This window comes from Amphiprion ocellaris, chromosome 11 (genome assembly GCF_022539595.1).
Source record: "Amphiprion ocellaris isolate individual 3 ecotype Okinawa chromosome 11, ASM2253959v1, whole genome shotgun sequence".
Lineage (NCBI taxonomy): Eukaryota > Metazoa > Chordata > Actinopteri > Pomacentridae > Amphiprion > Amphiprion ocellaris.
Window position 1 is genome coordinate 19,889,199 of NC_072776.1, and position 27,227 is coordinate 19,916,425.

The 27,227-nt window shown below is 38.2% G+C and overlaps 1 protein-coding gene across 1 annotated transcript in view; it reads left to right on the top strand.

Moving 5' to 3' along the window:
* The window catches only part of tmeff2a (transmembrane protein with EGF-like and two follistatin-like domains 2a), a 152,699-nt gene that overhangs the window by 55,011 nt on the left and 70,461 nt on the right, over positions 1–27,227 (top strand). Inside the window, exon 3 of the mRNA XM_055015400.1 lies at positions 4,810–4,939. Coding sequence (XP_054871375.1) covers positions 4,810–4,939 — 130 coding nt within the window. The remainder of the gene's footprint in view (positions 1–4,809; positions 4,940–27,227) is intronic.

Consider the following 27,227-nt stretch of genomic DNA (forward strand, 5'->3'; position numbering starts at 1 on the left):
TCTTTCTATAAACAGTGCCCAAACTCAGTGAGGCGTTTCAAATTCTTCAGAAATCTTATGCTATGTCCACCCACCTCAGGAACAGTCACATCAACTCGGTGCTACAGCTAAAGTAACTAGCTGGCTGTTTTTATTTATTTTTATTTTTTGTATTTCATACGAGGGGCAATGCAACCGTCTGAACCATACCTATTGTAGTATGAGTAGAACTGCACTGGCATCCACTGCCTGCTTTCAAAGACTGCATTGGTGAGTGCACAGGGATGCAGAAACCATGAAGTGGCCTTTAGGCTACCTGCTTTCTCTCCACACAGAAGGATTTACTAGAAAAGAAAAACCATAGGCCTAAGAAGATGGATTATTCAATTTAAAAACTTGAAGTTCCTCTCTGGTCAAAGATAAAACATCTAAAAATTCATCTGTGTGTATCAAAGGTACATATTTAAAGGTTTCTCTTATGTGAATCCCTTTGTCTCTTTATTCCGTCGATGTAACTCTACATTGTCACTTCTTCTACAGTCTAAATCTATGAAGCCCTCTGCCTCTCTCACCAGCTCACATATGACTCTGGTCATACACTGTAAAGCTGCTCTGCTCTACACAATGACAAGATGTTTTGGAGTAATTCAGTCACAACCAAATCTGCAGAAAAAACGGAAGAGTTGATTGCTTATTTTGCCCATGACAAGTCTTCCAGCGTATCGCAAACACCATATGGACATGTTAACAAGATATTTTTTTAAAAAACTAATAAAAAATGTAGTTATTACTGGAGAAGGTCTTTGAATTCAACATTAATGCTGAACACACAACTGTTTCTGTTTGTAAATTTAAAAAATACTAGCTTGACTTTGCCGTGATTCTGTGCTTTTCTGCTCTTAAAGGTCTACTGCTTCTGTGATAGCTACAGCAATTACAATATGCAAAACTATATATAAAAGTGGCGAAAGCTGGCAGTTTAGTACAACAAGACATCTTGCTGTTGACCTCTTCTTTTTTTGTTGTGTTATCGCCATCTGCCAGACAGAAACAGTGGAACTGGTCGTGTCTAATATCGCGCTCTTGGTTTGGTGTAACCAGGACAGAAGCTGAATTAACTCGAAGCTCAAAGTACGACAGTGTGTTGCTCTCATATTGATAAGGATTAGACTATATGTAGCACTCGGTTTCTTCAAAGAGTGGAAAAAAGGAGCTAAGTGTCTCTGCTTCTCTAACGATATGCTAATGAGAAGTTCGCAATTCTTATGAGTGTAAACATACAGACTTTTATATACATTAATGCCTGTCTTGTGTCCTTCTGTGAGAGCCAAATCGTATTCTGTGAGGGCACAGAAAGATGATTTAGCCTGGGGAGAAGAGATTTCAGGTCAATCCATTAGAGACTTAAAGGGGAACAGAAGTGGAGACAAAGAGCCATGAGCTCCTTAGCCTCATTCCTGTGGGGACTCTCCAGTGAGCCCCTTGTCCTCGCGATGTCACACCCAGCAGAAACACATTTTCTGTCACACTTTCACCATTTTTCAGCACTTTTAAATTTAATCAGGTTACGGACTGTGACTACGGAGCAACAATTTCTGAGGACCCTCTGATAGCCATGCCTTCTTCCCAGGGAATAGTGGGTAATATTTCTCAATTGAATAATCAGATTTGTTATTCCTGGAGTGTCGCGTCGGCAAATCAATATCAAATCAAATGAATATCTCTCCTCTACAGCTTTAAAAAAAAAAAAATAGAAAAGAAAATTAAGACTCAGCGCTCTAGTGCCATCAGTCATCTGAAAAATCTTGACTTGCTCTGTAACCAACAAACCATGAGGGGAAATGAATGAGTAATGTTCTCCTGCACCTTAGCAGCTATTTTGCTGAGTGCCCTTGAGCAAGTCACTTAACCTCCTACTGCTCCAGTGGAGCAACAAGAAGTGAGCGGCAGTAGATGCCGCTCATTTTTCAGAAAAAAATCTGCAGTGTGAATATGACCTATTACATAAATCTTTCTTGTCATATTATTTTAAAAAAAAAACTAAATTAAAACATAACAATAATGAGTTGCAACATTTTTTCAGGCATTGCACTTATCCATAATTTTTTTAAAAAATCTGAAAAATTGTCCTTAGATCTCCTACTAGTCCTTCTTTCAGCTGATTGCATTTCTGTATCACTTCATAATTAAATACAAAGCTGACAGCATGCACCCTGCTGTCCCCTAAACATGAATGTAGAAAGTTCTAGTCACTAGTACATCTGTTTTTGGAACTGCTGCATTGAATTGCAAATGTGTCCATCATCAAACCTACTGCCAGATGTGCAATTTGTTTTAATGTAGGAAAGTATCCTGTATACTGAAGACATTCAAACTATTAAACACCACATTTGGATTCACGGAGTACAAAAAAAATGTAAGCAAAACAAAATGTGTTTCGAATATTAGATTCTTCAAAGTCGCATTGTTTTGCTTTGATAGCTTTGCACACTCTAAATTCTCTCTATCAGTTCATAAAGTTGTCACCTTTTTGACAGTCTTGAAGGAGTTCCCACATATGCTGAGCACTTGTTGGCTTCTTTTTTGTCAGTCTGTGATGCAACCATTTCAATTGGGTTTAGGTCAATGGTTGTGGAGGCCAGGTCATCTGATGCAGCACTCCATCAATCTGCTTTTAGCCAAACAGCGCTTTCATAGCCTGGAGCTGTTTTTTGGCTCATTGTCCTGTCGAAAAACAATTCATGGTCACAGAGCAAAACCAGATGTCACTGCAGAACACTGAGGAACAGCTGATGACGATATGTGGCTGTGACTTGAACTCTGGAAAGCATTGATGTGGATTCTAATCGGAGGTGCTGAAGAAACTTTTACACTTCTTGAAGTTCTTTGGACTGACTGACCTTTATGACTTGAAATAATTGAAGGACTGCTGTTTCCTTTACTTAGCTGAGTGGTCCTTTCCATAATATGGATTACTAAACTCCGTAACACGCTGACTAATTAGTATTTGATTTTTTATTTTTTTTTAATTCTTGGAAAAATTGTTGTGATCATTTCTGCGCAACTGAACTGCACTCTCATTTACATCTGTATCGAAATATATTTTCTCACCCAAAGACTGGGACATAGTACAAAAGGGTTCAGGTTTGAAAGCTAAGATTCCACGTAAGCAGGAGGATAGAGGACCCAGGAGACCAGGGTTTCACCTACATGTTAGAAGCTTAGTTAGTTTTAGACATCAAAGCTTCCTGGTCCAGATTAGCAAAATCTCATGCTTTGGGTTAAAATACAACCCATCCATAGCATGTCGAAAGCTTCACCTCTATTTTCTTGGTTGCCAGCATTATAACTCCCACCCTATAGATGATTGCATGGCTGAAAAGCAGCAACAATAAAGTGATAAAATGATTGCTAACATGAAGACATGCTGATAAGAAACACATGTGATACACTGAAAACAAATATAATCAGAGAAAAGTATGTTTCTTCAAAAACGTAACTGAGAATAAAGTTTAGTTACACAGGTTTGCAGAGTGTCAAGGAGCAGCTGATGCTGAGAAGTGTCTGCTACTTGAACTGTAAGCGTTGATGTGGACTCTAATCTGAGGCGCTGTTGCAACTGCACTGGAAGAAACTTTCACACTTCTTGAATTTTTCCGGACTGATAGACTTCCGTGTCTTGTAATGATGAACTGTTGTTTCACAGTATTTAGCTGATTGGTTCTCGCAATAAAATAGATAGCTACACCAGGTTGCACACTGGCCACAGGTGACCTTAGCCTCTGTGGCTAACATAAATTTGCACTGGAAACACATAGTATTAGCTTTCTTAGCTAACTAGAAATCAGTTCTGGTCATTTCAGTAATTTCAGTATAAATACTATCATCTTTTACTTGTTAAAGAAAATAACTATACATTGATCACACACATGTTCAGATTAATTTCTTCAGATTCAGTTTTTGTTACCACGTGTTTGTATGGGTTCCACTACAGGTCACCAACAGGCTGGAGGCTGAAACTGTCAAACTCTTATTCTATGGTGTTTTCACATTGCACCATGTTAGGAAGGGAACAGAGGAGAGTTCTGCTCTGTTTTCAAACATTAGTCTTTTGACCTTAGCAGCCTGTACTGTTAATATTTCTATGTTTGGACATAAACAAGTACATCAATTGATGGCCTTAACTGATACTAAACAACCCATGATTTGTCCTTGTAAGAGGGGATTTCAGTCTCTACAGCCCGTGGTAGATGCTCCCCAGGCAGTTCACTGTTAGCTCTGTGCTGAGGTTAGTTCAGTTCTGGTACAGACTAGTTGGGAGTTCTCAGCAGCTGAACCACCTCATTTACTCTCCATGAAGTTGCCATGAAGTTAGTTTGTTTACCAAAAGAAAACCTAGGAAATGAATGATAAACTCCAGCCTACAGCTAAGTAAGGCTGTTCCAAGCTGATCTACTGGCTTTACAGCGGGGTAAATCCAGGCATTTTGCTTCAAAGGTATTAGCTATGAAACCAGATCATTGCTGCTCAAATGAAAGCTGCTATAAGACTATCTACACTGTGTTATTGGTCAGTTTCAGTTAATTATGTGACTGTGAGCAGGAATGAGCAGTATGGGTAGTGTGGGCATCTGCTGTTTGTGAAGAATTTCAGCATTTTATTGATGCTGAGACTGAACTGTATTTAGATTAGAAGATCAAGGCAGTGGCTTCTGTCCAGGGTTCTGAATGTTGACAAAGTTTACTTAAGGGTACACAGTCAACTTAATTTGACCTCCTCACCATCGTGTGCGCCTCTTCTTACCCGTTTCTTCTCCTCTCCTTCCTGCAGTGCAATAATGACTATGCTCCAGTGTGTGGCTCCAACAATAAGAACTACCAGAATGAGTGTTTCCTGCGCAGGGATGCCTGCAAGCAGCAGTCTGAAGTACTTATTATGTCAGAAGGAGACTGTCCTGCTGGTATGTACGCTTTCCTTATGGTGTCTACACAAACAAACACACACTCTGACACCAACACACCCCTTCACAGTGATCATATGCACATGCAGACGTGTGTGAATATGAAGTAGTTGAGTGCTGAGGTAACACTGCGGCTCCTTGCTGCACAGCTGTCTGGAAGCTTGCATGTGAATGCAAATGTAAAGCTAAGATGCTAAAACTGTAAACAAAATCCAGTTTAAACATTGTGTATACAACAGTACAATTTCCAGGCTTTCACATTGTACTCATCAATATATGAATATGCTGCTAGGAGATGGAATTCGGTAATTACCGAGTGATGCTTTCCTTCAAAGGAATTACAAAACGTACACGATGAAGAAAATCTGGAGGTGACAGACTGATGTAATATTCCCAGGTTTAATGCAACAAGCACAATGACAAACACAAGGAAGCATTTTCACTGCAGAGATGAAGCATTCATCAAAGCGACGCTCTCTCAAGAAAGTGAAGACAACATACGGCCACGAGGCTTGTTAAGAAAGCAGAGGGTTAATTATATCCTTTATTTAAATTTGGCGTGCTTAACAGAAAGTATAAGAGATCTCGACAGCTGTGACCTTTAATGTTTAAATAAATGTCAAAAGGCACAGAATATAAATACTTGCCAAATTGTCATAAGTAGTTACTGTAACACTGTTGCCATGAGGCGTGCTCAACAAAGCAGAAAATTGAATGACTGAATCACACATCATCTTGATGGCCATTTCACTTTTTTCTTCCAATTTCTTCTGTATTGTTTTCTCCAAACACTATTTAAATCAAACCCATAAAGTATGAAGTCCAATGATATAATTAAGGACCAGCAGATAAACACATTTACATCAGCCTCACTGTGCCAGTGATAAAGTACTGCACATGATAAAGTACTACGGTTGACATTTTACCTACATTGTGATTTTGAACATGTTAGTATGTTGATGTTGCTGAAAATCCACATTAAAAGCAAAATGTGAAGCAGCTGCCTGTCTGTTGGCAGCTGAAAGAAGAGTGGAAGGACAAACTGCCCTCACCAGGCTGACTGACAGCACACATTTACTGCATAAATATATTCATAGTGTTGTGCCGTACATTCTGTGAGCCCTTTACAATTGTTTAGGTTTCCACAAAAACATGATCTGACAGATTTTTAAGTTTTGTTTTTTTTCACCCAAGTCGTTAAAGTAGCTATAGAGAACTCAAACAAATGAGGGTAATAGATTACACTTCATCGTTTCTTTATTGAGAAAAATGATCCAACATTTCATATGTGTGAGAGGCAAAAGTGTATGAAACTCTTGAATGAGTGTTTAACTTGATGGTGAAATTAAGAATTCTGTGTTTTCAACCATTTTGAGTTCAATCAGGTGTGAGTGTTTGCCCTGTTTTTTGTATTCTTTTCTTCAAAACGCAACTGTGATTTCTGTGGCCTCAGAAAAAAAGATGTGGTTGATGCTCCTCAGGCCGAAAAAGGTCACAGACCATCTCTAAAGAATCTGAACTCCATCCGACCAGTGGTCAACCAACAAAGAACAATCTGAGAAGTCTGATAGTCTGTGAGGTCATGAAAGAGTCACTTCTCTCACATCTCACATTGGCCAATGCCATGAGTTCACCATAAACTGAATCTCAGAGTGAGTCATGTGGCAACACAACAACCCTGAACGCACAATTTGTTCTACCAAAGAATGTTCAAACAAGCATAAAGGTAATGTTTCTGAATAGCCAAGTCAAAGTACTGACTTTAATCCAAAAGAAATGTTGTGGAAGGACCTGAAGCGTGGAGTTCATGTGAATAAAACAACATGAACTGTATTCTATGCAGAACAATGGACTGAACTTCCTCCAAGCTTGTGTCCAGAACTGATCGACTGTTACTGGAAACATTTAGTTGCTGCAGAAGAGGGTCGGCAATAACTGCAACTAAATGCTTCCTGTGACTGTGACTAACACAGCTATCAGTGGAGATTATGGCTTCTTAACCATGCCAAAACAAACAAAAAAAAATTGACTTGAAGTGTAAAGAAATCATCTGTTTGCTTTTATCACATGGATGTATACTGGAGTCTGTGTGGATGAATACATTTGTTAGAAGGGAAGTCATTTCATGAGACATGTGAAGGATGGGACCTTAAAATGCTCATAAAATACTTTTGATTTTAACATTTAGCTTTGAACCTCCTAAAGTACACTTTCTCCAAGCTGCTAAAATGAATGTGTTGTTTAATTGTTTACTTGGTTCTTATTCATTTTAATGACAATACAAACAGGAAAGTTTATTTTTAATTTTACTTACTGTTTGGTTGAAAGTGTTTAAGGTAGGTGGCTGTGTTTGCTTTGTTTATTGGCTCTTGACAGTATGTTTGCTCTTAGATTCTGTATACTTGGAACTGTTAGGTACTTGTATTTCCTTGCAGTGTGTAACGGCATGCTTCTGTATAAAGGTTTCATGGTAGCTGTCCATATTCAAATGAACACTCTCTAATCAGTTCCTTTAGCTCTTCTTTGATGTGCCCTGGACACTATTATGTTGTTGTTATTCCGTTTTACCTCGTGAGATTGGATAATTACTTTACAGACTCCACATTTTGTTATGTTGCAAAGACATTTCTGTTGCAAACATTCTTCTCAACACAACTTCATATTCAATTGACAGAGAGAATATAAACACACTTACCTAATTTACGGTGACTGCACGGAAATAGACAAATTAGTATGTTGTTACCAAGACTATTTTCAGTGAACTCTCACCTATGAGATGTACACTACTGTACAAAAGTTTGAGGTCACTTAGAAATGTTCATATTTTTTAAAGAAAAGCATTTTTTTTTCAATGACGATAACATTAAATCAATCAGAAATACAGTCTAGACACTGTTAATGTGATAAATGACTATTCTAGCTGGAAATGCCCGATTTTTAATAGAATATCTACATAGGGATACAGAGGAACATTTCCCAGCAACCATCACTCCTGTGTTCTAATGCTACATTGTGTTAGCTAATGGTGTTGAAAGGCTAACTGATGATTAGAAAACCCTTGTGCAATTATGTTAGCACATGAATAAAAGTGTGAGTTTTCATGGAAAACATGAAATTGTCTGGGTGAACCCAAACTTTTAAACAGTAGTGGATGGTGAGGAGCATGAAGTAGTGGTGGTTTACTCTGGAACCCCTCAACTGTGATGCTTAAATCAAAATTTTAGTATTTTGAAGACAAGCAGCATGGACTTGGCTGGTTCTGGTCAGTGATGGCTAAATCTGGGATAAAACATTTGACAGACAGATCCCCTTCAGATTTACTTCAAGGTTTTATCTTGAACTTCAATTTTTCAGCGGCTGCATGGCTTGCTGTAGATACCCATTTTTTATCTTTGCTTCAGAGAATATTGTTTCCTTTTCTCTACCCTCTCCATTGAAGATGTCCCCCATTGTTTTCATCTTTTCACTAGCAGGAAAGAAAAAGTGCTTTGTATAATTATCAAACACAGTTGGAAATACTGTTCGCTGTTATAGTTTGGGGTTTAAGCTGCTCAACTACGTGTCTTCAGTTGGAAAAGGTCAGGCACTTCATTAACCAGTAGTGCTTCTCGAAGAGCATAGTGATATTTTTAGTGCTACTTCTTGGCCTATGTTAGGACCTGGAATAAAGCCTCCTGGTCATGCAAGGTTTAGAAACAGCTTTATTAACCTGATGTACAGTAGGAGTAGAAAGAAGATCCTCATAAAACCATGTTTCTATCCTGATGACCAGTGTACAGCATTTGTTATCCTTTCAACTCTCTGAACTTCAGTCACTCTTTAGGCTTTTTGTGCTCCACTCACATTTTTACTCACCGTGGGCTCGTTTTTCACACTACTAGCACATCAGTTCTAGACAGATATTTCACCATGCTGAGTGTATCTTTCAACAACTTGCTTCACTGTGTGCTGTTTTTGAGCTGCAATTATTTTACTGATCAAGTATGTTTTATGTTCCTCTCTGTCTCACTGTTTTTTTTAAGCTATACTTGTACCTATTTGCTTTGTGTAAACACAGCATTTCTGCCAATTATTAACTCGATTTTAGTCCCATGACTGGTGGATGCAGCTGAGTCACTCAAGGAAGGATCAGGTGCAAATGGTTTATTTTTGCCAAAGACATGGGAGCGATTTCGATGGCATAATATGATTTAAAGGTCCAATTTGTTCAAGGGACCAAACCTCTTACATAACAAGGGCTGTTGGAAAGTTAAACATCCAACAATTCTTTCTTTTTTTTTTCAGTTTCTGGCTGTAAATGATGTAATTACTGTGATTTTTTTTTTTTTAAAGATAACATGCCTTTAAACCTCACCAATAGAATTTGGGATTCAAAGGGTTAACTCTCAGTGCCAGCTGCACACCCTGACAATAATTGAGCTATTATTTATGTAAAAGGAGTGAACAATAACACTGTTGTCAGATGTAATGAACGTACACTGCACTACATGTTCATATTTATGTAACTTTTCATCATAAAAGCAGTCTGTAAAATGTCCATGCACATACAAAAATCAGGCTGTGATGTGTCTTTTTTCCCCCCCTTTTCATTTTTTATTCTATCAGAACATGTGTAATTAGGTTTTGGCCGATGTAACGTGTTTAATCCTAAGATGACAGATTTAAATGGATGAGCGTATGCGGGGGAAAAAGCAGCGACGCCCACAGACAAATCTACCAATTAGTGAGTCATGTTCTGAATAATGTGCTTAGTTGTGAATGAGTGAATCCACTGGCAAGGTGATGCTGGCTGTTTTCTTAGGCGTGTGTGAATCACCGCTTAAGTCAAGCTAGTATTGCTGGCTCAAGTTGAGCAGTCGCTGACTCAGTTACCCTCGCTGACAGGCAGCCGGCAGAAGTCCATTAAAGGGCTCCTTGAATGGGCACAGCTCAGCAGAGGGAACATGTGGAGATTGAGGTGGAAATGTTACTGCAGTAAGTAACTGTAGCTGTGCCTGTGTGTCACCAGTCACATGGAATTTCCCGCCTCTCTCTAAATTGCTTGTTTTTTGGTTGCGTGTGAGGTCCCTTTCAAGACATGTGATGGGTGTAAGACAGTGTGTGTGTGTGTGTGTGTCTGTTAGGAATTTTTGTCTTTTGAAAGAGAAAAGGATAAAGACCCCTTTCTTCCATATAACAAGCAGTACTTTTGAGAAATTCATTTAGGATTCAAACAAAGATGTTGTTGTGGTGCAGCTTTCTGACAGACCAGAACAGTGTTTCAATGCTCCCTTCAGTATTTTATGTTATATTCAGACACACTTTATTGTGGCATCAATCCAGAGCAAGGTCACAGTAAACAAATTTACCATCTCTGCTACAGGCGAGATGCTTTTAGCAAAGTGTTTATTTTGAAAGAGTATGACTTCTTACAAAATTACAAATTATCCACGAGTACTGCACAGTGGTATTAATTTTGCCTGCTGCATTTCAACACCACTCTCAAATTTTGTTTGTTTTGGATGTAGAACAGTGATAAATTAGGTGTGAAAAGTGAAAAAAAAAATGTATCCATTTTTAAATAAGGTACGGTCTCTGTTGGTGCTCAAATCATGGTGTGACCCCGTGAGAGAAACAAATAAATGAAAAAATGTTTTTACAGAAATTAAACAGTGGAAAATTCAGCATTTATGCAGCAGTGGCCCAGAGCCCAAAAAATAATAATAAAAGATAAATATAATTACTAAAAGCACACACACTAAATGGAGTGCCTTATCTTGTTAAAAATACTGATGTGGTTGACCGACTGTCTTGGGATATGAAGCTTTGAAGAACAAGTATCAGAGGGAAGGCGGTGTTAACCACTTTCACTTGAGTTCATTTTCTGCTCTGAAATATTATTCTGCATTGACTAGATTTATGTTAAGAGACGCTCCATCCTCTGAAATTTCCATCTGAAAAAATATCCCTGCAGTTAGTCAGGAACAAATCCACAACTGTGAGGCCAAAATGAACAATCCTGGACTTTATGGAAAAGGCAGTCCTGGGAGAACTTTGGATTACAATAAGCCTCTGTCTCTCCATCAGCAGGCAGGGGTACAGAGGCCCATTTCTAACAGCCATCACTCCTGTGTTCTAATGCTACATTGTGTTAGCTAATGGTGTTGAAAGGCTAACTGATGATTAGAAAACCCTTGTGCAATTATGTCAGCACATGAATAAAAGTGTGAGTTTTCATGGAAAACCTGAAATTGTCTGGGTGACCCCAATCTTTTGAACAGTAGTGTGTATTTCATTAAAAAAAATCAAAAATACAACTGGGCGAAAAGTAGTATTTCAAGATGAGAACTGAACTGTGGCAAAATGTAAAGAGTAATGTTCAAGATGGACAGATATAAATGAGCTAATGAGTGGTTTGATGCAAAGTCTTATTCAGTGAGCTGCAGTAGCTGTGGAATCACAATCTAGCATCCTAATCAAGAACAGTTTCCTCTGCTGTCCCAAATAGCTGTCAGTAATGTTATCTGATGTTAATGGTTCTTATAATAAACAGATTCATGAACTAAGCTCGTCTACACATTGCAGTGAGAAAACATACAAGTCTACATTTATAAAACAGTGAGCTCAGAATAATTTAACACTGCTAATGATAATATTATCAGGTGATGTGGATTTGACTTAGATGTTTCTTTCAGTCAGATTTCTTTCATATAAATGAATTAATGGTGGCTCTGCATGTAAAGCTTCCTCTAGATGTTCGCTAAATATTGCTGTATCAGTGTTCTCCATGCTGACCCACACAACAGGATTTTAGTGAACAAATGAATCATCTTCTGAAAGAGCCGCTGCTCTGTAGTGGAGAGAACAGGTAGCTCCAGGAATGCTAATGTGTTTAATACGCTCAGAAAAAGGTGTTATCTGTAACTATGGTAACCATACACACATATAGTAAAGGTTGTAGCCTCACAATACTTCATCAGGTGTCAGAATTGTCACTGAACTCTATCAAATTCCATGCAACTGAAAAAAAGGCACAACGGATGCTGCATCCATTTACAGTTACAAGTCACAGTGGTATTAGGTGATCTCTTCAGTTAATGTAGCACGCTTAGTTACCTTCAGAAAATAGCGGTAGGTTGCATTTCAGTAATGTATACAACTCGCTTCTGATACAGAGAACTCCAGGGCAGAAAGGATTGAAGAATAATTCTGATTCATTTTAGTTTTTAGGGCTCTGTGAGTCATGCTGCCTTTTTCTCAAACTACTTCACCCTCAACAGTTTGGACCTGCAGTCCTCACCATCAGTATCAGCAAAATTACTGTGTTTGGAGACAAACTGCTTTTGTCCATCCAACACCCACAGTCGACTAAATCATTAGTATCCAAATGTTGTTAAATGCTAGTTTATGATCTTCATTTGGCGTATTATCTGCTTTTCAGAGGAGAGCAATTGTGTCATTAAATAAACAAGCAAAGCAGTCAGAGAGTGCAGTACTCCGCCAAGGCTGTCCATTCCCCCATATGGCATTGTCAGAAATGCAGCTTTTTTTCTTTTTTTTTTTAAGAAATGCATCATTTTGTATTAGTTATCAATGATCAGAAATCATGGCAACATAGAATGTGGACATTTAATATAGATGTATCCACAAACCAAAGTGTGTTGCGCTGAGCACAGACATGTGTTATGCATGTGTACATTATGTATGGATCCTGAATCATGTGACATAAATATGTAGCGGGCGGTGGGATTGATGGGACTTGGAAACACCCCCACAATTTAATCAACTGTTCCTTGTTTGTTTTTTGACAGATTAGTCCTGATAAATCCGTAGTGGTTGATTTTTTTGTCGGATTGCAATCATGTGATCACAGCTGACGTAGCGTTAACTTGTTGTCAAGGTTACAGTGACGCCGTGCCGCTATCTGGCAATGATATAGAAATCTTTAACAAATCCGTGGATCCAGACTATAAGCTGCATCACTGTCAAAATCCAAAGAAATGGTCGTTGTGTAATTTCTGACCTTGGGTACGAATTTCATTCAAATCCGTTTTTGAGTAATGCTCACAGACAGACAGACAAACGTACACCTGTTGTCCTTCGTGTTCCTTGGTGGAGTAATAAATAGCAGCGCGAGTGGAACCTTCCTACTCCACATGAACAAAGCAAAGGTGTGACTGGTTGTGACTCATTACACATCTTGCGTATGTAGCTTATTTTTTTTAAAGCATGGCAGACAAAAAACAGTGGCCAGAAAACCAACACTCTCAAAGCGTCAACGCAGCTGAGATACACATCAGAACTTTCAGAAATGTGAGTTGGACTTTCAGCCTTGAGTTGAAATGACAACCATATACACAACTAATGATGTAATCACAAGTTTAGTTAATTCTGTGGAGAAATTGGTGATTCAGATGGTGAATCTCAAACGATAGCAATATAATCTTTTGGTAAGATTATCCAAATCTTTTTCAGAACAGTTAAAATGATGTTTCACCTCCAGGCTTTGCGAGGCTCGTCCCCATGTTAGTGTTCCTAGTTACTCAGTTCCACTATTCCCCTCACTAAGACGCCCCTGGCTGTGTGAGAGCTTTCTTATATAACTGAGTGTAACAAGCCTGTCATGTGGAAAAGTATGGTAGGCAGCTACTTCTGAAGTGTTTCCCCACTGGTCTCTTCAGCACTTAGCCATTTAGTTGATACTCTCAGCAAAGCTAATGTAAAATGAGTGCAGCAGTTAATATGTTAAAATACCATGAACGTGGCCATATGAGTAAAAGTAAAGAATGTAAGCACCACAGCTGCTGTACTGTATGGACTGCTGCTAAGCCATCTTCCCCTCTCTTCTTCTGTTCCTCACACAGCCTCCTCCTGTCCTCCTTTCCATTTCCATCCTCCAAAATCCCATTAGCAGCAACTGTTCACAGTATAATGGATATATGTCAGCTCGCCTCTGCCAATACTTGTTTCCCTTACTGAGGTGAGAGATATCATGAAACACATTTCTGCAAGAAGAAATTGGTGAAAGAAAATCTAGACCTAGTATTCATAACATCATGGGACTGTATATTTTAGAAAACAAACTCACCACCACATCCACTGACTAGGTTTTTATGGTACTTTTAATCATATCACATGATGTTCATCTCGTAAGCATTACTTTAATGGAACATTTCTGCTGACCTGATGAATAACAAACCCAATATTTTTGCTTTTCTTTCGGCTGTGCTTTGGCCCGCACCGCATCCAAAGCAAAGTATCTGTCTCTTTAGCTGCTAAATGCTTCTCTATGTTAATCAGCAACAGTGGCTTTGCCTGTTTGCTTGTTTGTTCCGTCTTAGCAGTGAACAGTGGGTTCATCAGAGCTTCATAGCTGAAAGGAGATGTCGGCTCCTGCGGGAAAATGATGCTGATGAGGCCAGCGAGACTGAACGAAAAGCATCAGCTATGAAACAATGGACTCAAAGAAGCTAAAGCACACAGTCGAGCTGAGGGGAGCATTATTGTGTATTGCTGTTAAGTAAAGCTGCTGTGATTAGTCAACATAACTGATGATATTGTGAAAAACACCAACATTTTAACAAATGTTTTTCTTCAGTATCACTATGCAGCTGTTGACCACAGCCATTGGTTGGCAGTAGTCAGTGCTACAGTTTTAAACAATGGTGGCAGGCCAACTCCATTCGAAGTAAAAGTTTCCAAAAGACCGAAGCCTTTGAAAGAATAGAAGTACTTTAAATTATAACAGAACAAAACAAGAAAAGCACTCAGAGAGTGCAGTACTCCGCCAAGGCTGCTCAGTCGTTGCATGTATTCCGACGGATGAAATCTTTAATCTTTGTCAGTTGCAGCCCTAATACTAAAATGTGACTGAATGTCAATATTTACAGAGAGATATTTGGATTTTGCCAAAGATTTTGAACAACTGATATCATTTAGATATTTTATTGTTATTATATACTTGATGCTTCATATAAAGTTGAATTTATAGGTGCCAGAAATAATGGCAGCTTCTCCTAGTGGCTGCCGCGTCTCCTGTGGTTTTAATTTTTAGACCAGATTTCTATTTTCCGCTCCAGCTATGTTACAGCCGCTGAGCTGGAATCAAAATGAGTTTAAGATTAGTGGGAGACAGTTCTTCAGATTCCGTAATAAATTCAAATCTTGTTTCATTGCCAGGTCTCTCCTTGTGTTTACTGGAGATGACAGACACCCATGATCCTTCCTCAGCCACCTCACAGATTCACATGCTCTCATTAAACCTCTTAGATGCTGCCCAGGCCAAGAGGCCAGACGTTTGACTCTGCTGTCGATCCAAACAGTAAACAGGAGGCCTGCTGAGGTGCCAGTTTCATGCTAAGTGATGACACTGAGGCACAGACAAACATGATTTCATACCATTGCCCTCTATTTTTGGTCCCAAAAGAAAAGCATCATTTTATGGCTGCTAAATGCAAGCTGCAAACTAGGCCCAATGTTGTATCACAGAGGTTTAGTTTTGTGACATCTTGTAAAGTGCATTTTTGTAGCCTACTATAGAAGCTTTTAGTGCAACGATCATCAGACGAATCAGCAAATTTACTCTTCTTTTATTCTTGTTAATTCCCATCTTTGTTACCTTCATGTCGCCAACAGATAAGGAAGTTCTGATTTAAAAAGCCGATAAAAAGAAGAGCTATCAGCAGGACAAAGGCTTTGAAAGCTGATTAGCCCAGAATGGCACCACTTTCCCATCACATCAGGTGCTAGCCCGGCACAGTGAGGAACAGTTAAGCATTAGCTTAGCGAAGCGAAACAAACCCAGCAGTCTATTTTCCCCAAAGGGGAGAGTTGAGCTAAGGCGAGCGCTAACATGGAATTTTGAACCGCATAACTTTCAGGAAGTCATTAAATGGAAAGGTGAGAGAGGGTTTAACTGACATATTGTTAAAATGTTGATGGCATGTTTAATCACTATTTTGTGTGACTGCGATGACAGATGACAGGAGCCATATGTTTGGCTGATGAATTAAGAAGCTCTCAGTAGACTAGTAGAATCAGTACAATGATGTCAGTTTATCTCACGTCGAGTACAGGAGGAGTCATCAATACTCCACTCATCGTCTGTGCACAAAAAAAGAAAACCCCTGTCATTTCTAATTATTTGAAAAGTCTGTCTGAATTTAAAGTAATTACGGTGAGTAATGATAATCTAATACATTATTGATCACTGGAGATCTTTCGGCTTGCTGTCCTCCAGTCGAGGTCAGACGTCCAGATGAGCTACAGGGCAGCAAGTTTATTCTAGGTTGGAGCGACTCTATCATCAGAGGGAGAATGTTGGAGCATACGAAAGCTCAGAATAACGCACACATTTTTTTTTACACAAATATATATATTTTTTTTTAAATTCCTGCTTCCGCGACTCCATTAGAGTTAAATGCCATGAAAAACAATTTCACCTTCATCCTCTTGTTTTGAGTGATGTTTATCCCAAAGCTGGATTGTCTTAGATATTCAAGAATTTGTGTGTTTCTGTTTCTCTGCGCTCTTCCCACTCTGAATATGCAAGGTTCACTTGGAAGAAGGTGAAGCATGATTTAATAAGCTCAAGAGATATTAGCATTATAGTATAATGAAAGGTAATTGTAATATCAAATAAACTGTGAATGCACTCAGAGTTCAGTTCTCTGCCAAGGCCAACGCACTACCTCACAATTTTGAATGAAGTAAATAGAATGTAAGGGCTTCTTCCTGTGTCCCTGCTTCACCCATCTGTCAGGTGTCATTAAACCCAACACAGTATTTTTTTGATAATTCTGCTAACAGACAGATGGAGAGATAATATGGATCAGGGATAGTTAATGTTTAACAGCTAAAACATGGTAGTAGTTTATAAAAATGCAGTTCTTTGATCAGATTTCTACCATGCTACATGTCCATCTACCCCTCAGATTCCACACGCTCACTTTCCACCTCCTCACATGAAGCACAAACTGTTTACTACATACTACTCCATCTAGAAAACTGTTTAGTCAGTAAGATAGTAAAAGTGCTCTGAATCCTGGCATCCACCCTCCACGGTGTTCACTAGATGAAAAAAACTCTTTCTGCTCACTTGAAAAAGTTCCTGTCAAGTTAGGTTTTGATGGAACAAATTTTAAAGGTACAAAGACTTGGTAACCTTCTCTACATCTGCCCTTTAAACAGCTACTGTAACCGTAAAAGCTACTAACACTAAGGTTTTTGTGGAAAGCAGATTCAGAATTTAAATTTTATTTTGTTGAGGAAACAGCTAGTTATCACATAATGTGAAGAAGTAAACGTATATGTGAAAAAATAGATTCACATCAACACAGAAGTGTAAAAAAATGTTAATTTTGTGGACTGCTTGCACAACACCACAGGAAAAAACAAGAAAGCATTCAAGGCTGCTCAATCGTATCATTTCTGATGGCCGGAATCTTGGAAAAATTTCTGGCAGAAATCACGGCACTATAGAATGTGTCCATTTAATATAGCTGTACCCACAAACAAAATGACGTTGTGCTGAGCACAGGTGTGTGTTATGCATGTGTACATTATGTATGGATACCGAATCACGTGACCTAAATATGTAGTGGGCGGCGGGAATTGATGGGACTCAGAAACACCCCCAAAATGTAATCAATTGTTCGTTGTATCATTTCTGATGGATAAGTCCTGATAAGTCTGCAGCAGTCGATTTGTGACAGGATCGCAGCCATGTGATCATCAGCAGGCAGCTGATGAAGTGTTCACTTGTTGTCATAGTTACAGTGACTCTGTGCCGCTATCTTGCAATGATACAGAAATCTTTAATAAATCTATGGATCCAGATTATAAGCCGCATCACTGCCAAAATCTAATCACTTGGTCCTTGTGTCGTTTCTGACTTTCCCTGAAAATTTCAACCAAACCTATCAGTCCGTTTTTGAGTAATGTTGCTAACAAACAGACAGACATACAAAGAGACAGACAGACAAACCAACGCCGATCGTCGCATAACTCTGCCAAGGCTCCGCCTCCTTGGTGGAGTAAAAATGCTTTTTCAATATTTTCTCCAAAAAAAAAATGTCATTGGATGTAACATTCTTTAGTGGAATGTTTATTGGTCTTCTTAGCTGAAATTTCCTTTCTGACGTGAATTTTTTATCACTTTTCAACCATTCATTCAGCTGCAGCTTCTTGCGTGTACTGTTTGGTTGAGATCCCACCACAACATTTCAATCTATGTCAGATCTGGATTCCATAACTGTCCTTTTCTTCTTTTTGAGTCATTGGTGGATTTACTAATGTGCTTAGCATCATTATCCTGTGTAAAAGTCCACTTCTGATTCAATTTCAACTTTCAGAGAAATGACATCATTTTAAGTTAAAGACATTTTTGATATTATCCAGAATTTATAGTTGAATTAATGACTGCAAGCTGTCCAGACCTGGAGGCAGTGGTGCAACCCTGAATCAGAACATCTTCCACCACCTTGATTCACAATTGGTCTGAGGTTCTCCTAAAAAGCTGTCTTTGGTCTTCACCAAACATGTGACAAAACAGCTCTAGAGCAGATGATTCCAAAAGGCTACAGGCTCTTTATGTTCACTGGCAGTTTGTAGTTTTACTTTAAAGTTTTTATCAGAGAGCAAAGGCTTTTTCCAGCATGTCTCCAATAGAAGTCAAATTTGTGCAATCTCTGTGATTGCAGACACGTGCACTTTGACACCAACAGTTACAGAATCACCTGCAGGTCCTGGGATGCAATTTTGGGCTCCTTTGGAGATTTCTTGTATTATACTGAATTTGCTGAATTCATGTGGCCAGTCATGGACAAGTTGGCAGCCGTTTAAAAGCTACACCACTTGTAGATGATTTATTTCAAATCATTTTTAGATCATTTTAAATCTCTTGTAGCCTCATAGATATCCACTACAATTTTTTTCTGAGGACTTTAGAGAGCTCTGTAGGTCTTGACATGGTGACATCCAGTACTAACAGCAAAGACAACAGCAGATCATAGGTGTCAGAGGTTTCAATGAGACAGGTTCAACTTTCTCATTCACTCTCTAAGGAGAGTTAAATCATCAATTCTGTTTTAATGGATTTGAAGGTCATGGTATTTGTAGGGGTGACCAGACTTTTCATGTCACTGGTTACTTTTTTTGTGTATGTAGATTCGAAAACTGTCATACTGACATATTCCAAGGAATGTACAGACTACAGTTATATGAACAAGTGTACATGACTGTGGTCTGTGTTGGAAATATTGTTCATGGGTTGTCTTTGCATTCATGCAGTGGTACAGTTGAGTGATTTGAGTGTTTTGTAAGAAAGAAGTGGTACTGCGGTGTTCTATATCTCAGGACAATCGATCACAAATGTTCACAATGAACATAGTCCAGTCAAATTGAATTTTTACATGGACCCACACACACAAAGAGAACTGCCTACCATGCAGCTATCATATCATCTGCTTCAGCCTAACTTTTAAGACTTACTCATCATAGAAAAGTGTATTCATGTGCGAGTGAGTATATGTGTGTACAGTGCAGTATGCAGCTCAGTCAGGTTAAGAACATTTCCCCTACAAGGTTCTTCTCTTCTTCTTTCTGCTTTTCTACTTTTTCTAATCAATTGCTCTAAAACTAAAAAAAAAAAAAAAAACATTTATTTTTATTTTTGCCCTTCTTTCCTGCACTCTATAGAAACTCTCCAGTGACTTTCACAATATAAAATTGCTTGGTATCCCCTTTTTGTGACCCTCCATTTGGCAGACAAGCAGGTAAAAATGTAAGCTTGCGCCTATCTCTCTCACCGTTTTGTTCTCTTTTCTAATGCCAGTCTTTTTCTCCTCAAACCTCTGCCCTTGTACAGATACTAAAGGTTTTTATTGATCTCCCATGAACCCCTTCTGACTTCAGCCTGATCCTTCAAGCTAAGCCTTTTCATGAAACACTGCACATTTAGTGTCCCACGTGCTCCAAGGTCAGTGAAATTCTGCAGATTTTAAAGGGAGAAAGGCAGAGGAGGGTGTTTTTTTGTAGAGCATGTTCACTGAGTTTTTTTTTTCTCCGGCATTAAAGATGTTCTATGGAGTTTTCTTGTGAGGAAATAAAGTTGGCACAGGTGCATTTGTTCTAAGTTTATTAGAAAATGATTCATTATAACAGATATTATGACCTTAACAGCTTCAGTGGAAAGAATTTCAGAATATTTCAATATTTGCTTTATAGACAGCAGTACTTGAGCTGCAAACACTCCACCAGTTTGTTCTGATGTGATAAACAATGTTATGCCCTACTGATGTGACAATGTTCCAAAGAGCTTCTTGTTGTTTCTCAGTCTTCAGTGTCTAATAAATGTTGAGTTGAGATCAGGTGACTGTGGGGGAAAATCTGTCACAGTCAGCTCTCCTTGATCTTCTTTGATCTTCAAATCAAAACTTTGAGGTGTGTTTGTCTCATTATGCTGCTGCAGTAGGAATCCTTCACCGCAAACTTGAAAACGGGAGGGAGGTGCAGGTCCCTGAAGAATGGAGTGCTGCTTCTCCTTAGTCAGGGTGGTCAATTACCTGCAGGTGTCCGTTGCTAGAGTAGCAGCCCTTCAAACGCAGTATCATCTTCTTATCTGTTGGCTTACTTACTTACACCCTTCTGTCACTGCCAGTAATTTCTAAGTTCCTTACTTGGATTCATCAATAAATTAGAATTTTTTTCCATCCATTACTGCATGTCTTAGCCCCTTCCAAGGGACTCGTCTTGTTTTCCCCTCCTTAAGAGTGGTTTAGAGATGCCGCTTACCCGCTGAGACATTATGTGACAGCCTTATTTTAACCACACTTTTGCTGACTGGAGTCTTGCATAGTTAATTTAACCATTTCTGTGTCTATGATGAAGTTTTTTTTTTTTTTTTTTTATCTCTGACTAAAGCTGGATGTGTCTCCCAATGATGTGCTCACTTTTGATCCACCTGATCAAGCTTTGGATCCACAGTGTTGTAACGTGTGGTGCACTGCCCCTTTAGAAGGCTCCGGTCTGCTGCTCTGTTCCTCAGTAGATACCATGCACTGTATAATAAAGAAGGAGGTAGCACCTGGCTCCAAAAGTGAAGCCTACCCAGAAGTGTCTAAAACCTGCAGTGCCTCTCGGTCCGACAGGTTCTGACTCCAAAAAGCTCCGTGGACCCCAATTCTACATGGCAAAAACTAAAACACGAAAGACTGCTTTTCCACAGCTAGGTGGCCGATCTGAAAATAAATCAACATTGAATTTTACATAAAGCATTAAAATTTTAGTCCCTTCAGGGGGCGGGGCTACTTGATTGACAAGCTGGTCTGAAATTCACCGTAAACGCTGTTCTCCTTGTTTGGATTAATTCTGATATAATAACTGTTGGTTTATTTATCGGTGCAGCAGCAGAACATTTTTCACAGACAGTTTTTCTGCCCGTTGGCTTGTTTTAACCAGTTTTCTACCTTCGGCTGATTCTACCAGCAGCCACTGAAAGGACTCTGTTAGTTTGATATGTAAAGGTTTCTTTTCTTATTGGTGCCGGTTTTGATGCACTTTATATGCAACTTTAGTGTCAGATATAATGTGTGCAATGCACTCTTGATGAAGTGTAGAAAAAGTCATGTGTAAAAAGACAGCCAATTGTGAAGCAATTTTCTTGTTGCTCAGAGTAACAATCTGACTTCTGAACCTCTCTCTTACTTCTAATGCCATGTTTCCCTCTGTCACAATGCTGCTTAGTGGGCAATGCTTTGCTAGAGCCTGCGGTGCAAAGATGTTTGAACAGTCGCTGCAGGTTGATTTACCTGAATAAGCCACTGATGACAAGTCGATCAAATCCAGCTGAGTGTCAGTTGGACGCTGCTTCAACGGAAAGAAACAATTCAAGGAAATCTGACCTTTAGTACAGCTGCCACAAAAAGCCTATATTTGATACCTGACTTACAAATAATGCAGAATGTGAAATGCTTCTTCTTAATTTTAAATTTCTGAACTTGTGTTTTCAAATATTTTGTAAATCCTCAAGCTTTATGATTATTTCCAGGTTTACATGAAAATATTACAGATTTTCAGTGTGCTCTCAGACTTTTATACCCCTCTATATTTCTTTCCTCATGAATCACACGCAAATTCAGTTTTTTCCCTAACAGTTTAAATAGCATTTTAGTGTATGCATGCATCAAGACAGTGTAGTTTATAGAAGATGTCAGTCGATTTGTGTTTTCCATAATTCTGACCTGAAACGCCGAGGATTCACAAGAGGGATGTCCTTGTCGGTCACTGTGACAGAATGAATGAGAGTGTTTCTATTGTAATAATATTTGTAATCCGCTACTCTTCCATTCATTATTCTGCAATTAAACCAAAACTGGTCTGACTGTGGTTTTACTTCCTAAGCTGGGTGCTTTTGTTCCAGGTAGTGTACTAGGTTAAAGTATGAATATGAAACTCCTTGCTCCCCCACTGCATCTCTTGTCTGTCCACGCAGGAGCAAATCACTAATCGCATCCCCCTTCTCAGTCCAGTTAGCTGCATTATAAAGCTGCTTCCAGCTCCTGATGCTAATGTTGTCCCAAGACCCTGACACCACCTTCAAAAATACCATCTGCATCCAGACTCTGTCTAGAATCCGGCTGCTGGTAGTCAGGAGGGTTGCAGTGCTGAGTCATCCCCAAAATCAAGCTGTAAAAAATGTATTGCACTTTTTATTGACACTGATTTATATCCATAAATTTCAGATTATTTGACTTATTTTGAAACCACTGCGTGCTGAATTGTTTTCTGGTGATAGCATTTTTCACTGTACTGATGACAGCTTTTTTTTGCAGAAAAAAATGACAACTGTGGGGAAAATTGATGCAGTCTATCTGTTGCTTTCAGACCCATTTTTGTCCATCGGTGTGTTCAGACCCTCCATTTTTTGGAGCAGGAGAAGGATTGCAACATTCATAGCTGTCCTACACAGTGCATCACACACTGCCCATCCAAAATATGATATTATTTCACCAAACATGTAAGTGATCACTGTTCCCTCTAAGCTGCGCGCGTGCGCAATTGTGCACTGCTGAGACGGTCTCCGCGCACAGAAAATCTGCACTGCGCACAAAAAAAACGTCCAACCTAAATTGTAAGTAAAATAAACATGTAACAATTCATTCTGTGCTATTTTTCAATGTGAGTCAGTGAATGACCGGTGACTGGCTGCTGCAGCCAATGATGCGATTCACATACATATTTACCATAGACTGTATATAATGGTATTTACGCAGCTAATCAACGTTTAGTTTGAACTTTCTGGTTAACAGAAGCCTTAAAACTTGTGACCATGAGTCTTGATTTCACATTTAGACCATCCATCTGAGTTCTTCTCAGACCTTCACCTGTGGGTTTTTTAGAAATCCTTAACAAACTTTGATTCTCTTCACTGAACAGTAAAGTTTGTGGAGATCAGAAGGTAACATTAGTTTGATAAATGCCTTCAACTACTAGTAGACTTTATCTGGAAAGCAGTTTTCTGAAATGAGTTCTTAGTAAATCTGTCCACAATCAACCCAAGAACATAGAAAGAGGAAATGTTTGAAGAAACAACTTGATGTTTTCGTTTCAGACTAGAAAACGCTTTAAGACTTCTTTATCTGTATTTGCTCTTTTTGATCGTTTTATTGTCTCTTCTGTTTAATTTGATCTTCTAAAGTCTAACTGGTGTCTTTTCAGATGTTTCGTCTTTAGTTTGATTCTTCTTAAACATTTAGTTTTGCTCTTTTCTCACCTTTTATTCTTTTGTAATGTCTGATTTGATTTCCAACTGTTTTGTCTTTTTAATGTTTACTTGTTTTTTCAAATGTTTTATCGGCTTGTTTGAGTTTCTTTTTCTTTCCCAATATTTAATGTTTCGATTAAATCTTTAAGGTTTTTCTTTTTAAATGGTTTACCACCTTTTAATGTTTAGTTTTCTTTTTAAATGCTTCATTGTATTTTCTGTGTAATTCCTATTTGAAGTTTTATTGTCTTTAAGATGTAATTTTCTAATTAAACATTTAATTTTTTAATTAAATGTTTTGTCCTTTTTTTGGCCTTTTTCAGCTTTTTATTGGATAGGTGTAGTGAGAGACGGACTCGAACCCGGGCCGCTGCGTCGGGGACCAGCCCCTGTACGTGAATCACCTGCTCAACCCGTTGAGCTATACGGGCACCCATGTTTTGTCTTTTTAAAGTTTAATAATCTAATTAAATGTTTTGCATTTTTTTGAACTGTTTAACATTCTTCTTGTTGAATTGTATTTTTTAAATGTTTAATTGTGGAAAATATTTTAGCTGTAATTTTGAATATTTGTATTTTAAAAATTCTGTTTAATTTCATAACGACATGTATTGTATCATGTTGAATCATCTCATTCAATATTTTGTCTGTTTAATGTAATGTAATGTAATTTAATGTTTAACTCTATTAAACAGACAAAATATTGAATGAGATGATTCAACATGATACAATACATGTCGTTATGAAATTAAACAGAATTTTTAAAATACAAATATTCAAAATTACAGCTAAAATATTTTCCACAATTAAACATTTAAAAAATACAATTCAACAAGAAGAATGTTAAACAGTTCAAAAAATGCAAAACATTTAATTAGATTATTAAACCTTTAAAAAGACAAAACATTTAATGAAAAAATTTGATGTTTAATTAGAAAATTACACCTTAAATTTCTTAAATCTTTTTAATAATAAAATTTTTAAAAGTTCTATTGTAGTATTTTTTTTCCTTTGATTTAATTGCTTTTTGTTATGTAGTTTATTTCTTTAATCTCATTTTTTCTGTTAAGATTTTAATCTCAGCCTTAAAAATGAAACAAACCCTTAAATCGCAATAAAAATACTTATGTTGTCACAATTACGAGTTAGTCAGTTATTCAGTTTATCAATTCAACTTTATTTGTTTAGCACCTTTCACACAGATGACAAAACTAAACAAGCAAAGAGAAAAAACTATGATTAAAACTCAAAAACATTAAAACAAAAAAACAACAAAAAAAAAAAGAATTAACATGGTAATAAAATATGTTGTGTCCAGGGGATGGAGGGAGTTTATTGAAGTCTTCTTGGGCTCACATGGTAAATCATTTAAAATATAAACTTGATATTCAGTCTAAGGAAACTGCAGAATGACAGAAGAACCAACAATATCTCCTGTTTTCTCCTTTAATGAGTCGATTCTTGTGCTTTCAGACCAAAGAACTACAGACTCTTCACAACCTGCTCAAACTCTTGGTACAGGACCTCACCACACGGGTCAAGAAGGTTTCCGTCTCATTTCTGCTCTGAAGCTCACCTTCTCCTGCTCAAACTGCTGACAAGTGTTTCTGCTGCTCTAAAGTCTGGTCTCCAGAACTTCCTAAAAACTCTCAAAGTCTCTTCTGCTGCAGGTTGCTATGTAGAACTGTTGCAGAAAACCTCACTAAACCACATGGAGGGGCCTCAAGATAGTCGTCCAAATGAAACCATACAAAAACCAAACTAGTACAACCCAAACGCTAAAGTCTCCTGCAGCCTACCAGAGAACCTCTGAGAACAGAGAATCAGGACAGGAACTCTTACCTTCTGGACAACCAACGTTGGTTCACAAACAAGAATACAGAATGTGTCTGATCAAAAACCTCTAAAGACTCACTACAGCCAAGATAAAGACACAACTCAGCTGCACCAAACCCACTAATCACTGCACACATTAGCACCATGTGCTAACTGTGGCTAAAGAACCACCTTTACCAAGACAACTATCCAGTACAAAGCTCTAAAACACACCAAGTAACACATTAAAGACGATTTTACTGCTGGAAGCTGCAAGCCAACACCTAAAGAACAAACTAAAGCAATGGAGCTAAACCCGGTTCACTGGTGGAGAGAAGCAGAGGAAATGTTTGTCTGCAGCCACATAAAGCAGGAAGACACTGAGCTGCTCAGGTGTTCCTGATAACACCAAGCAGCCACCTGGACAGCCAATAGGAACACAGCCACCTGGACAGCCAATAGGAACACAGCTTCCTGGAAGTCCAGAGGGCGGGGTTAGTGAAGGAAATTTAGTTTAAAGTTGAAGCAGAAAGTTAACAAAGAAAGTTGAAAACCACCTTCTGATACCTGAAATCTCTGAGTTTTCACACAAAGAACACCTGAACATGTCAAACTGGTTTCATAGTAGAACCATCATTGTAAAAACGTCATAGTATGGTGTGTTGCTCAAAAAACATTAGGACCTGGCTGTCAGGGGACAAACATGTAAGAAACATGAGAACAGAGAGAACCCAACCAGTAGGTCACAGTTTATCATCCCCCAGTCATCTCCTGAAGTCCATATGGTGAGAGACATCAGTATCTGGTTGTTAATTTACCAGAGGATGCTTAGAATCATGCTGATGTGGTCTGTACTCTACAGTATTTTAGAGACTCAATAAATGCCTAAGTTGTTTTTTTTAAATGCTTTTTAGTTTTTAATAAACATTTAACAGCCTATATGTAATCAATAAATGGCCTTTGCCTATTTTAAGAAAAACTCACTCAGAACTCTGATATGTTAACAGTACTAAATAAATCAATAAATACATGCATACACACAAAAGAAGTTAATACATTAACTGTGTTAAGATAAGATTTAGATTTTAAAAAAGTTGTTTATGTTTTTGCAGAATCCAGTATTACTCACTGGTTGGTCATTACATTTTATTAGTTTGATTTCACTGTTTAAAATGACGCCACCTCTTTTCAGACAGAACCTGTGATAATAAAACAATACAAAATTTTTAGTTCCGTGTTAATAAAGCACTTAAAGCTTTAAGTATGGCTAAATGCTTTTTTCAAAATTAAATATATCACTCCTTAGGTGGTAGTGACCCCAAGTTCAGTAAAGTTGGAAAGATATTCACAGATTTGGACTTCCAGCATCAATAAGTCATTAGATATAGGTTGTCAAAACATAAACGGTGCCTCTTTCCCATTGTTGCAAGGCAGACAATGTGCTACAAGCCCAGTTTTATCAAAAGTAGCTGTCTTTCAAGCTACAGGAATAACATTGGTGTCTATGGAGTGAACAGGGTCCGTCTGCAATTTGCAAAACCGCTGCAACAGTAAAGAGAGACAAATATTCAATAACTTCACTCTTATACATTGTAGTGTCACTAAAATCACTGCAGCCTTCAACTGGCTCCTGTTGACAAAGTGTTTTAACAGAAATGTAAATGCTGTAATTTGATTCTTTTAATAAACCATGTAACTTGAATGGATGTGATGCTGGTGTGACCACAGTGC